Genomic DNA, 14,303 nt, shown 5'->3' on the forward strand with positions numbered 1-14,303 from the left:
CAGCAGTTTGTCATTTGTTCATAGAGCGCTGCTTTTTTTTCTCTCCTTCTTCTACATGAGCCAGATGTCATTCTTTGGTATCCAAGAGGATTTTGCCAGAGCATAAAACCTTAGCTTTAAGTAACCATGGTAACCTAGCTTGAGGTGCATGGTTGCGATCAGCGTGGTTGCATAGTGTCATGTGACAATGTTTAGTCAGGGTTCTTGTTTTCGCACAGAGCCAAGACTTTTCCTGACTTAATTAAACATTTTAGGCCCCTCACTTATACTGCAAAGCCAGTCTTGTCTTTGCATCAGTTAAAGCACAAGGCAGGTAATATTCTATTTTTTTTTTTTTTATTTATGACCTGTTTTTAAATGTCTTTAGTAGGAACCAGTGGTTTGGGGGCTGAGTGTCACAGACACACTGAGAAAGTATTGAAAGATAGAATTACACGTTGTTAGTTTTATGTCTTGTCATGGGATGTTGATGTAAACCAAAATATAGAATATTGCCAGACTTATCATTTAAGATCCATGATGAATTGCTATTAAATCTAACTGTGAACACGTAGTATGGTGCAAACACCCAGTATACAACCATGGCGGGAAATGTGTGAAATTAATTGTGTGTCTTCGAGAGTGAATATGAACCCAAATATGTGTCCGTCTTTTGTTTAAAGGTGAGTGCAAAGACGTCAGTGGTTTCTCTGCAGTGCAGGGAGTATGTAACAAGTGCTTTGTCCCTTGGAGAATGAATAGATTTTTATTGTCTCCTGTGATGGAACAGGCAACAATTTTCCCAGTGTTTTGGTCTGGATGCCCACAGGACAACAAGGCGTTCAGTGTTCGGACGAGACGCAGCTGAGACGTCAAGTGTTGGTGTTCTGTTTCTCTCACTTCAAGGATTTGGAGGACAGTTCTAATGTCCTGAATACATCCTCCTCCTCCTCCTCCTCCCTCTCTATCGCTCACAGTACTCGGAGCATGTCACCAGCATAATGCTGCAGACTTCTCTCCTCCTCCTTGTTCCAGATATGGCTGAGGAGCAAGCGGGTTGCTGTGGCAACCACTTCACAGAGGCAATGGGGGCTTTGATTTGAGAGGGAAGGGCCTTTGTGGGGGAAAACAGAAAAACAAATCTCTACAGTGCAGAAGAGTGCGGCAGAGTGCACAGCCACACACATGAAACAGGTTCCTGAGATAAAATGGTGGTTGAACAGTGACGTCAATACTGTAACTAACAGACTTTGCGATAAAATGTTGATTAAAAAAGGCTTTACAGTATTAAATGTAAGGTGTAAAGGCAATATGCTGAGATGCCTTTGGGTGTACAGATGTTTTACAAAATGCTGTGAAGTGCAATACTGTTCGCAGCTCCACTGACATTAAATGTCATGAAAACAAAACTCAAGCCTCTAACCTCATTTGGTCCCTAAATGATTTCCATCTAATTCTGCCATTCCCATATCAGCTGTGAGTTTACAGTAAACGGTGGCTGGTCTGGAAGAAAGAGCTCTGGATTAGCCCGGCTCGGCAGGCGGCACGGAGATGACGGGGCTTATGAGGTGTTGCTAAAAGAACCTTGTCTGTTTAGGAAGCAAGGTTTATAATAATATTGAAAGGAATACTTTCCACACTGACACACATTTTAGATGGAAATAGTGGACCTTTATTTGAAAGTCACGAGAGTCCATTAGTGCTTAAATAAGCATGTCAACTTTTTTACCCAAGCAAGAAATACTGTGGGATTGCAGAATGTGGTTTTCTTGTTTATCAGGGCAGGCAAATAATCCATAGTGAATGCACAATGTATTATACAGACTTTACTATATGATCAAATACTGTATTTTTCTTGCACAATCTTATCTGATTTGTCTCTTTTCCTTTATCTTATCTGCATGAGTGGAGAGCATTGTTTATTACTTACATCTTATTTATTATATTCTTTACCTACAATAACATGTTCTGTCTTTATAAAACAAATGTGGCAAAATAGAGATTTTGAGTTGTTTAAAACTTAAATTGTTAGTCCTCCTGATTTCATTACTTTTTATATCTCTTATATGTTCAAGATGTTCACTACTACTTTAGTCTGAAACTGTGCTCCTCAAAAAAGGCAATGTAATTTAAAGTTATATGAGTGAATGTCAGAGTTGAAATAACTTTAATATTTACACTGTTGTTGGAGTAACTTTCTACTACAACTGCAGTTTGAAGAGAAAAAACATGATTCTAATGAAAAGGTGACGAAGGCCTAAGCTTTAAAGGAAATACTGCTGAAAGACACTTAGACAGGTTACATAGGGGTATTTGGATTTTGCAAGCATCAGACTTGTTACTTTTGGTTTTGGGACATCTCATTGGACATCAGAGTATCATGTAAATCTACAGCTTGTGATAGTAATTGTAATATTGTAAAATAGTCGGAGTACAACTACTTGTGAAAAAAGTAAAGGATTACTGAGAATCCCAAACTCTATAAGGAAAAAAAAGAACCTACGGAGGTGTTGTATGACTTGTGTGCATGCACGTAACAGTGATGGAATATATGTTTGTTATAACATACCTGACTATGAACGCTCGGTTACGTTGTAACCTCGGTTCTCTGAGTGAAGAGACTATCTCTCCAGCTGTAGGCCGCTCGGAGACGGTTCCGATCAAACTATCAGTGATTCCACGCCAGCACAGGTGCTTTATAGGAAATACCATAGGGCGTGGCCTGGCAAGCCGGTGTGTCTTGAAGAAGTATCCACGTACCTGACCTCAGGGGGATCATCTCAGTGGTGTAGTCAAATGTATTGTAGTATGTATGCTGTAGGTCAGGGGCGTAGCACAAAATTCTGGGCCCTATAGAAAGGCATTTTCTATGGCCCCTCCCCACATCCACAGCTATTCATTCTAGCATATTTTTGGGCCCTCCTCACATGAGGGCCCTGGGTACTCAGTCCCCTTCCCAGTCCGGCCTATATATATGGGCCAGAATCTGCCTTTAGGGAAGGGGGGTCATATCATAGTGGGGGGTCTGGGTGTCCTCCCCCGGGGAAGTTTTGAGCGTCAACAACTTCATTTTCTGCATTTGGATACACTTTATTGCGAAGAAAAAGAACACAGATGACATTCAAAATATATCAAAAATATAATGGAAAGTATGTTGTTGTGTGTCATTGGACATTACTGCGTATACCTGCGTATCGTAGACTACACCACTGGATCATCCCTGTATATGGAATATGTAACGATGGAGAGATAGTCTCGATATGATAGAGAACAGAATATAGTGGTTGAGGAGCACTCTGTGCTGTCAGAGAGCTCCCTCTGCTGGACCAATAATATAACTGCAGCTTTATGAAGAAGGAAAATGTTTAGCACACACTGTATGTGACATTGTTAATGAATATGAAGCTTGTTTTTGTCTCTATGTCTTCAATAATAAGAAATAAGAATCATAATGAAATCTGCTTAAAGGGCTTTGTTATGAAAGTCAGACAATGACCATCTACCAGAGCAGATTAAAACTGATATTTAATCATTTTGCATTGTTTCGGTTGAGATCAAGAAACATTCATAGTCAGACAACTAACCAGCAAACAAAACAACACAAATTAGATCAGACAACCACAATCGACAAATAATTAATACAATCACAACCACAAGAGTCATAAAAGTCATCAGAGGCTCTTGGCATTCTATTAATTTAAGATAGATATATTTATTGCACAGGTTTTAAATTGGATTCCTCAAAGGAATTGTATAAAGCTGGCCACTGACAGTTGTCTCCTAATCACAGCCAGATGACCCTGTTAGTGGACCCCAGGGTAAGAACTGTTGCCTCCCCTCCGTCCTCCCACATTCAGTGCATTGCGTATGCACCCTGTTGCCTCCAGGTTCAGCACACATGACCTCTTTCTCTTCTGTGTATCAGTTACTTTGTAGTAATTCTGATTAATCACAATTTTATTTAGGAAGATGCACCATGTGAGCACAATACAAACTAAGAGGATAATGGTATTAAAACTAGATTTTGGAAAGGGCACCTCTACGACCCAGGGCCTCAAGATTAAGTAATAATGCTGGGCTTACCTTAGTTAATATTTTACTTAACTAGTGCAAAAAACAACTGACAATTGCACACATAGGTGAAAATGCATTAATCATCAATCATCCTCCTTCATCATAATGGACACATTTTGTGCTTTTTTTGTCATTATCTTAATCATCTTATTTATCAAGTATACATTGTTGCTGTAATGAGGCCAGTATAACGTTTGCTTACCTGTTGTTTAGTAAGTGCTCAACCTTTACAATAATATGTTGCAGTTGCAAAACAGCAATTGAGAAAACAGATATACATACGTGGCACAAAGAAACCTGCAGATCAGCATGGTGAGCAGAGTTGTTCTTTCCTCTGACATTTGAGCCAATGTTGTACTTAGTTTAAGAACACTAGGGATTTGTACATCAGAACTTATGAGCTGTAAAATTGGTTACCAGTTGTGCTGCCAGTCTGCCTGAAGGAAGATCTCAAAATATAAAATAGTGTGAATGAAGCTAAATTTGACCAATGCAGGCTTTTAAGATTAATATAATGTGGAATCCTGCATCAAGGACCACAATGGAAACAAGTTGTGTCATCCTGGGTATGGTTAACCATACCGTGGACTTTTTTTGTGTGACTACAGACAACTGTATTTATTATTATTACCCGATGTCTGTAAGCCAGATAATGTGCGGACACTAAAGCTCTTCTTTACTTTACTTTATTTCTAATTTTTATTTGTATATTAACTGCATCCCTGTTCACATTACAGTGCATTCAAACAAATATATGTTCTTTTATTTCATATTTGATTCATATATATTTTAACTTCTGAACTATTTTATGTCTTAGATTCTCATTTTTTATTTGCATGGTTTTCTTTTTTTAAATACATATTTAAATGAGCATTGTTGAAAGGAGCCTTTAAAATCCAAGATTTTCATTGCCAACAACTGCTTCTCTGTAATTGTTGTGCATTATGACAAGGAAAAACGTGATTGTTGTTATATGAGAAAAGTTGTGTTCTTATTTCACCACTGCAACTGTATTTTTGGTGTCTAATAAATCCATGGGTTGGTAACTTGTATGCACATGACATATTAAACAACATATTGTAATCGACACATTTTAGAGTTGTTTGCAGTTAATTAAAAGCCATGTTATCAACATTGACATATGGTTATCAAGCAGCAAACTATTAACATGACCACTTCCGCGTCTGTTTCCCTTGGTGTGATGCGACGAGTTGTGATTTTTGTCGAGTTGTGATTGGTTCTGAGACGACGGTATCCCGTTTGCCTGCCTCTCATTGGCTAACCGAGGCAGAGTGACGCGTCGCATGGACCAATGGGAGGTTGCCACACTGTGGTTAGGAGAGGTCTCGCTGTTTGCCTGAACATCCTCACCGCCTCCATCCCTTTCTCTTTCTCTATCGACTAGTCTGCATTTGGCCCTGTCCGAGGAGCTTGCAGCCTTGGCTTTGACTTCGCCGAAGAGGGGGCTGCCGCGGACACACTTTGCAATTCAAACTTTTTTTGTTAAACAAAGTGAAATATATTTTTAAACTACCGCGGTGTGCAATGTTGAAGGTGATCTTTTTGGCCGCTCTCACCGGCTTCACCTGGGCCAGTGATGTGCTTGATTACACGGATGATGATTTCGAAAGCAAGATTGGAGACCATGATCTCGCCCTTGTGGAATTTTTTGCCCCTTGGTGAGTATGTTCACGCTTTGTAAAGACTATATGAGCAGTTCTGTTTGCAAACGTTAAATATGCTAGATGCCTCACAGCAAGTAGGCACTGCTGAGTACTGGGTTCGATACCCGGTTCGAGCAGGGCCTTTCTGTGTGGAGTTGCTAGCCAACTAGCTGTATTCATAGACTTTAAGTGGATCTGAGATTCCAAGACTGCCACAACTTGACGGTACATTAAACATTAAACTGTAACAATAAAAGACAATTAGTCCTGACTTGCGTTTTTAACTGCTGTGAATCATTTTCAATGTAAAATGCGTCGTGCTAATGAGGCTATGAGGAAGTTAGGGGTGTGTTCTTTCGTTGTTGTAACGCTGTGATTGGCCAGGGAAGTTTTGGTGTCCACCTCTGATTGGTCCAGAGGAACTGTGATGTGTTTCAACTGTGCCAAACTTGAAGTTAAGCAGGGTGATGTATATTAAAACGTAATTTGTAGAGCAGAATTAGATTTTTTTAGCAAAAAATACACTAGTTCCAGTTGATCGAATGTGAATATTAGCTGTTTTCTTAATATCTATGATGTCTATGATAAGCAACCAAATATCTTATGGTTTCAGACTATTACACCGAAAAATAAGCAAAATCCAATATATATTGGGCTTTGGGAAATTGCGATGGTCATTTTGCTGACATTTTATGGACCAAATGATTAATCGAATGATCAACAGAGTAATTAATTAAATATATAATAGTAAGTAAATAATAGTTACTTGCATTCCCTAATACTTTTTACAAGCTAATTAAAAAATGTATTTATGTTATGTATTTTACACATCCAGTTGAATTACCTCAGAGATATCAAATTCCACACTAAGATCACTAGATCTCCCTCAGGATCTTCGCCAAGTTGAAACTTGAATACAGCTTTAGTGTAACTTGTTCTCTTGTATGACTGATCCATATCCTCTGTCCATTAGGTGCGGCCATTGTAAACGACTAGCACCCGAGTATGAGGCAGCCGCCACACGTCTGAAAGGCACTGTCGCTCTGGCCAAGGTATTACATAATGCAGTTCACTTAACTTTGTCCACTTAACGATGCCTTTGTGCACTCTGTACTATAGTACTCTCTGTATCTCTTCAGAAAGTGAATGGTTTTGCCCCCCCTTAGGTTGACTGCACATCCAACAGCAACACATGCAGCAAATATGGTGTCAGTGGCTACCCGACTCTGAAGATCTTCAGGGATGGAGAGGAAACTGGTCCCTATGATGGTCCCAGAACCGCAGGTATTTGCCTCTGATGTGGTTTTTGTGTGTTTTAAAATGGCTTAAATGCTCTCACACACACACAACTCACAACTTGTTCTCCTTTTTATATATGCTTATTTCTGTCACCTCATGGTCATCTTTATTTTTCCTGCCTCTATCTTTTCTTCTCTCTGTGTTGTTCGTCTTGCTCTCTGTAGATGGGATTGTCAGTTTCCTTAAGAAGCAGGCTGGACCAGCTTCTGTGGAGCTTAAGGCTGACACAGACTTGGCAAAGTACACTTCAGACCAGGACGCAAGTGTTGTTGGTGAGTTACTATTTGAATTTCAGTCACTGTTGGTGAAAGTTGGGAACAATGGGACCATGGTTATTGCAGCCTGATCTGAACATGTTTCACTTTTCCTTCCCAGGGTTCTTTTCTGATGACAAAAGCACAGCAAAGACAGAGTTCCTGAAGGCAGCCAGCGCCTTGAGGGACAACTACCGCTTCGCCCACACCAGCTCTGAGGCTCTCCTCCAGAGCCACGGCATTGACGGAGAGTAAGTAGCTCTTTCTTCCTTTGGCCCAGTCTGTGCCAGTTTGTGCTTTGAGTCCTTGGGAGCGGATATTAGTAATAAAGTGAAAATAACTTGTGTCCTTACACCTTTTATATCAACAGTGTAGCTGTTGTTGGTGCAGCAAGACTACAGTGACATTTCCTGTTTTGTTTTACAGGGGAATCGTCCTGTTCCGCCCACCAAGACTCAACAACAAGTTTGAAGACAGCTCCGTAAAATACAGTGAGGACAAATATACCAGCAACAAAATAAAGAAGTTCATCCAGGACAACATGTGAGTCTTGAGGGGATACAATTATCTCACATACATCATCTAACATACCAATACTCATGTTCCAGTTTGGCAGCATAGCTGATTCCTTTTTCAATACATTTACAGTAGTTTGTCTTGTTGGCAGTGGTAAAGTGATTTTGCATAGTAACGGCCCATATTTACATTGATGGCCCAGTGCCAACAGGACTTTGTGTAGTAGGTGAGGTGTCCACTCTGCAAACACAGTCAGCTCTCACTGAACTCTGGGAAATGCATACATTTAGGATGTGTTTGGTTCTTGTGATGAACAAATACCGGACTTTATTATCTGGTGTCATTACATTTTGGAGGCTAAATAAGATAATTGAGTGATTATTTTTAGACAAGAATGCTGTCTGAAAAAGTATTACCATTGTAGACACTTGGGTATTTGTGAGTACAATCAGCTGGTCTGTTGTTGTTTTTTTTTTTAGCATTTTAGTTGTGTAAAGTCATCTATAAGTTGATGTGTCCACTCTGTTTGATAGAGCTTTTTTTTTTTTTTTTTGTTTTTAGGAACACATGGTTTAGTAAGGACTCTTAAGTGTGAAACGGTTATTTTATCTCCCCTTTATCTCTGTATTTTTTGTCCACATGACTCAAAATTTACTTTTACTTTCACTTTGCCTCGCCTCTTGTCTAAAACACTTACTGAACATGAGAACTAGTCTGCGTTTGAGCAGACTTTCTGAAAGATGTGAACAGTGTGGTTAGATCTCAACCTTTTAAACCAGTGGTTCTCCCTGTAGTACCCCCTGACGAGTGCAAAGAATTTTTGGTAGAAAAAGAGGTACATTACAGCTCTACTTAACAAGCTTGTACATGAAACATACTTAAATGTTACTTCAAATGTTTAGAATCCATAACTAAATAAATGTTATGAATTATGCATGACGGATATATTTGAAATTAACATTTCAAAAAGGAATTTCACGTACCTCCTGCAGTGCTCCAAAGTACCCCTAGGGGTACACAGACCCCCATTTGAGAAATGCTGCTTTAAACAAACTAAATGATTGCCTTTGGTATACTGCTGTAGACCGTCACTATCACTGGCTTATGTGGTTGTCCATAACTGGCTAAAAGAGTATAGCTTGTTGGTTAACATTCCTTTGTAAACTGATTCATTCCTACTTTCTCTTTTCAACTCAGCTTTGGGATCTGCCCCCACATGACGGACGACAACAAAGACCAGCTGAGGGGAAAAGACCTGCTGGTGGCTTATTATGATGTTGATTATGAAAAGAACCCCAAGGGCTCCAACTACTGGAGGAACAGGTATGTGTCTCTAAACTCACCCCAGGGTTGTTCTTTCCTCGGCACCATGCAGTAGCTATTGGCTTTCTCACTTTGTGCTCAAATCTCAGCTCTTTCTTTTCATTACTTTAAACACAAGGAGACCGTGTGTCTCCTCTTTGGCCGTTAATCACCAGGATCTGATAAACAATATTGAAATCAAAACAACACTTGTTTTTCACTTTCACTTTAACCCATTGCACCCTGAGAATGCTTAGCTGAACTCGTTTGTGCCCTCATAGTTGGATTTAGCCCTGAATACAACCTTTTGACTTGAGTCGCCACTTTCATCCTCATTTTCAACAGACCAAACTTTAACATTTCACAGGGTGATGAAGGTGGCCAAGGGCTTCCTGGATCAGGGCAAGAAGCTGAACTTTGCCGTGGCCAGCAAGAGCATGTTCAGCCAAGAGGTGTCCGAGTTCGGCATGGATGGCAGCTCGGGAGAACTGCCTGTGGTGGCCATCCGCACCGGCAAGGGAGACAAATACGTCATGACCGAGGAGTTCTCGTAAGTCAAATCAAATGTTATTTTTCTTGTTTGCTACAAGTGCATTACCATACAAAGCATACACATTATGAATCATTTAAATATACACACACACCCTCCCTTTTGGCTAGACTTTAAAAGAATGTTGAACTAATGGTGTTTCTACAGAAAGTGCCACTGTGTTACTCAGTAAATACATATTTAACACAGTGAGGAGGTTTTTGTCTAATATATTAGACCACTAAATAAACAGAAATAACGGCACAAGTCACCCATTTTCATTTGCCTGCAGGAGCTGCGTAATTAAGTAGAAGTTGTACATTAAAGTCTGATAAATGCCTTACAAAAACACAATGTGAAAACTTGGAGATGTATAGATTCTGTGTTTGTGTTTCCCAAACACTTCCATTTCCTTTCTGAATCCCTAAACAAGTTCTGTTTTTGTTCCAACAGTCGTGATGGGAAAGCTCTGGAGCGATTCCTTCAGGATTACTTTGATGGCAAGTTGAAGCGTTACCTCAAATCAGAGCCCATCCCAGAGAACAACGATGGACCTGTCAAGGTGAGACGAAACGTCCACACGTGTGCAGTGTATTTGTGTTTTTTGTATTATTTATTTATTATAAATGTGACCTCTTGGTTTTTTTAGTAGACAATTTTTTTGCATGTTGCTCCCACATTTTCTTACGCCATGTGTAATATTTACACTCTGACTGTGTAAAACTGATAAACTTAAAGCTGTGGTAGGCACTTTTTTTTTTTTTTTTTTTTAACCTATTTTTGGCGTCATTGGGCAAAAATTCCGTAATCTTTCATATATTGTAATTCAAGTGGTCTGAGAGAAAACTAGACTTCTGCACCACATTGGCGCTGTTTTCAGGCTTCAGAAAATCTAGCCGTCACAGGAGACTTTGGTCAGTCACAGGTCATTTCAGAGAGAGAGAGCATTTCTATTGGTTGTTCTGGGCATACATTGCCTTTGTGACAGAGGGGAGAGGGAGAGCTGCAGGAGGAGGTCTCACTCTACTTCAAATTCTGCCTTTTTTTTGTTATATTCTAACTTCTGCAATTTTACTAGTTTGAAGAAAGGAAAATATACATAGATGCTTCATCCTTCAATACAGCCACATCTTTGGTGTTTAGATTGCATTTGTTGTGTGTCATGTTTTGTAAGGGGTTGCTACAAAAACATTTAAATTATTTAGAGCTGGGGCGGCCTCTAGGTCACCCAGTAAGAGCCCCATCTTGGCTGAGTCCTGCAGCGGCCCAGGTTCGAATCCGTCCTGCTGCAATTTGCTGCGTGTCATCCCCCATCTCTCTCCCCCTTTCATGTCTGTCCACTTTCGAATAAAGGGAAAAGCTCAAAAAAAAAAAATTATTTAGAGCTTCCACCAAGGTCTTATATCTCGATTCCTATCCTTCTGTCTGACCAGCCACTGGAGTAAAGTACTGTATATACTAAAATGGTTCAGTGGAATGATTGTTTAATAAATTTTGAAGCTCTGTGGAACTTCAAAAAAAGTATAAAAATCTACCGTACAATAATACAGGTTATGTACAGTTATTATAGGCTAGTAAATCAGTTGTTGTTGTTGTTGTTGGATGTATTTTACTTGAGTATTTTCATTTTACTCTACTACATTTTGGAGGCAAATATTGTACTTTTTACTCTACAACATGGATATAATATGTTTAGTTACTTTGCAGATTTAGATTAACAATACAAAATATAAATCAACTAATAAATGATGATATATTAATATAGATTAAGCCACCTGGTGGTGTATATAAAGTAATTAAAATTGGCCCCACCGTTACCACATTATAGTGATGTACACATGATGAATCCATTTCATCATAGTCCAATAACATTATTGGACTAAGGCTGATTGTCTTAAGCACCTATCATGACTTTAACATTTTAACAGCAATACTATCAATCCATAATGAGTAAACTTGTGAATTCTGTCATTTGTATTGAGGTTGTTGTGGCCGAGAACTTCGACTCAATCGTCAACGACGACAGCAAAGACGTGCTGATCGAGTTCTACGCTCCGTGGTGCGGACACTGCAAGAGCCTGGAGCCCAAATTCAACGAGCTGGGAGAGAAGGTGAGGGAACGGAGATAGTACTCTGAATTTGAATAACCTTAGATACTCTAACCCATAGAAACCCCTTTTATGCGAGTACTGTTTTACCACAATTAAGTCAAAAGTTGGATTAGTTGTTGTCTGGCTAGCATGGTCTCAACAAAACTGGCAGACTCTAGAAAGTAGATTTTGTGAACTAGCTTGCAAACCGTTAACAGTTTCTCTCCTCTGCTCTTAAAGCTTGCCGGTGATCCCAACGTTGTCATTGCCAAGATGGACGCCACAGCAAACGATGTGCCATCTCCATATGAAGTCAGCGGGTGAGTCATGAGTTCCGTCAATGTAATACTCAGGGAAAGCCTCGAATGTTTGAGAATTTTGGAAACATAATATTTTGGAAATGTGACACCCAAATTCATCAATCCTGCTCACCACATCCCTGAGAAACTGTATGGTGGAGATATGCTTTGATGCTTAATTCACTCGAATGGATCACAAGGGCAAAAAAATACTATATACTTCCCGATCATGGCACTAAAAAACCTTATATCATTCACATTTACTTTTTCTTTTAGTTCTTTGATTTCAACAAAGTCAACAGAGTCATTAAAAGTTCTGGAAGTTAAACATCCAGGCAGACATATCAGTGCATTGCAGATATCAGTATCGGTTAATATGTCAGCCGATAAGTATGAAGACATTTCAGTACAGAAATGCCAAACTGGGTTTGAAGTCATTTAGAAAACAGTGAGGCCATCACATAGTTCCTCCACCAGAGAGCACTGACAAGTAGATTTTTCAATTCTAAGATGTGCAGCGCAGTATGTATATTGGTCACAAATCTAAGGGATACTTACCAAGATTTTGGCTTGTGTTGGGATTTTTAAAATATTAATATTGTTGTCTGTCTCGATAATCCTGTGTCGATTGAGCTATAAAGTTAAGGTGTCAGGACAAAACGTCTAATGGTACAGTATGACATGTTACTGATATGAATTCTTATCAATCACCTTAACCTTTTTGTTGTTTTTTTTAGTTTCCCAACATTGTACTTTGCCCCAGCTGGACGTAAGACGAGCCCAAAGAAATACGAGGTGAGAATCGGCTTGAAGTGATGATTAAAACAAAGTGAATTCCTGTTTATATACACTCTGCTAATGGTCCCGTCTCACTGCTCGTGTTGCAGGGAGGTCGCGAGGTGAGTGACTTCATCTCCTACCTGAAGAGGGAGGCCACCAACCCCTTGGCAGTGCAGGAGGAGACCAAGAAGAAGAAGAAGAAGAAGGACGATGACAAGACAGAGCTATAAAAGCTCCAAACAGGAACTCAACATCCCCAACACAACAGGAGGAGGGAGGATTGGGGAAATCCATGCAAAGAAAGAACTAAATTATATTCCACTCTCTTAGTGAACTACCGAATGCTCTGAGGCCAAGTCGAAAAGACGCAGCCCTCCCTTTAGGTCCTCCACTGCTCTGGGGAAACAGTGGAGAGGTGGTGGCCGGGGCCTGCCCGCTGTTTAAAAACAAAAACAAATTTTTAGGGAAGAGGGGACAGCTTTTGAAAATTGAGATTTTTATTTCCCCTGGTCTGTCTACTTCACCTCAGGCTGATGCACTTTGGTTTGACACCCATCTCCAGTCATCTGTCGCTTTGGTTTTTGTTGTTGTCGTCGTCACAGGGGATAATGCTAATGGTGAATTCTTCTTTTTTTTTTTTGTCTTTGTAACACGTCTTTGTTTTTGTACATTTGGAAGGATTGTGAAATAAAAAGGCCCACAAAACCAAAACTAACTGTATGATTTTCATTCATGAACAGAAAATGTTTTATCATACTGCCTAAAACTGTTGCAGATTATTTATTTATTTTTAAGCCTTGGTTAAAACCTTCTTGTAATTTAAAAATTTTGTTTTTATAATATAATATTGCATGTAGTGATTTGAGAGAAAATGTCTGTCTTGTTCTATTTTACCAACAGTCCAAAACCTAAAGATGTTTAATTTATTCTATCAAACAGAGAAAAGTAGAAAATCCTCACCTTTTTAGAAGCTTGACATATTTGGTAATTTTTCCCTTGATATATTAATTTAACAATTATTCAGTAACATTGGTGATGATTTTGCTAATCGACAAATCTGTTTGATATTTTAGCTTTCGTCTTAAATTTGGTCGTGGATATAAAAACTACAACATAGTAAACGGCAGATGAATTGTGTCCAACATGTTATGCTAAACAACTCTGTTAAGATTTTGGGCAGAATATAAGACATAAGTACATTTAAGTCAAACGTATGGCTTTTTGAAGAAACCTGTTAAAATTGGCACCTAGAAAGTCAGAAGAGTTTGCTTTTCTTTAATTTTATAGTATTTGTTTTTTTTTGATGATCCAACCGGTGAAAGGTGCAGCCGAGTTTCCGAAAATGGGACACCACACTTATATTTCTGTGTTTATGAACGCACTAGGCCTCAGGGACTTAATGTGTGACTTAATGTCCGTTGTCATATTATTTTAAATTATTATTGTCATATTTAACTTGTTAAATAATAAAATGTTGCACTTGTGGAAATTAACTATTTGGGGCAAAAGCGCATTTA

The 14,303-nt window shown here is 39.2% G+C and overlaps 1 protein-coding gene across 1 annotated transcript; it reads left to right on the forward strand.

The window, feature by feature from the left end:
• Nucleotides 1-5,434: 5,434 nt before the first annotated feature.
• On the forward strand, nt 5,435-13,501 carry pdia3 (protein disulfide isomerase family A, member 3). The gene is made up of 13 exons (XM_039809834.1): nt 5,435-5,732; nt 6,691-6,769; nt 6,884-7,001; nt 7,181-7,288; nt 7,392-7,521; nt 7,697-7,813; nt 8,984-9,109; nt 9,456-9,638; nt 10,071-10,179; nt 11,600-11,728; nt 11,948-12,027; nt 12,744-12,801; nt 12,894-13,501. Exons 1-13 carry the CDS (start codon nt 5,599-5,601, stop codon nt 13,014-13,016), a joined length of 1,494 nt encoding a protein of 497 aa, XP_039665768.1. The 5' UTR covers nt 5,435-5,598; the 3' UTR covers nt 13,017-13,501.
• Nucleotides 13,502-14,303: the final 802 nt, after the last annotated feature.

Source organism: Perca fluviatilis, chromosome 8, assembly GCF_010015445.1.
Source record: "Perca fluviatilis chromosome 8, GENO_Pfluv_1.0, whole genome shotgun sequence".
Lineage (NCBI taxonomy): Eukaryota > Metazoa > Chordata > Actinopteri > Perciformes > Percidae > Perca > Perca fluviatilis.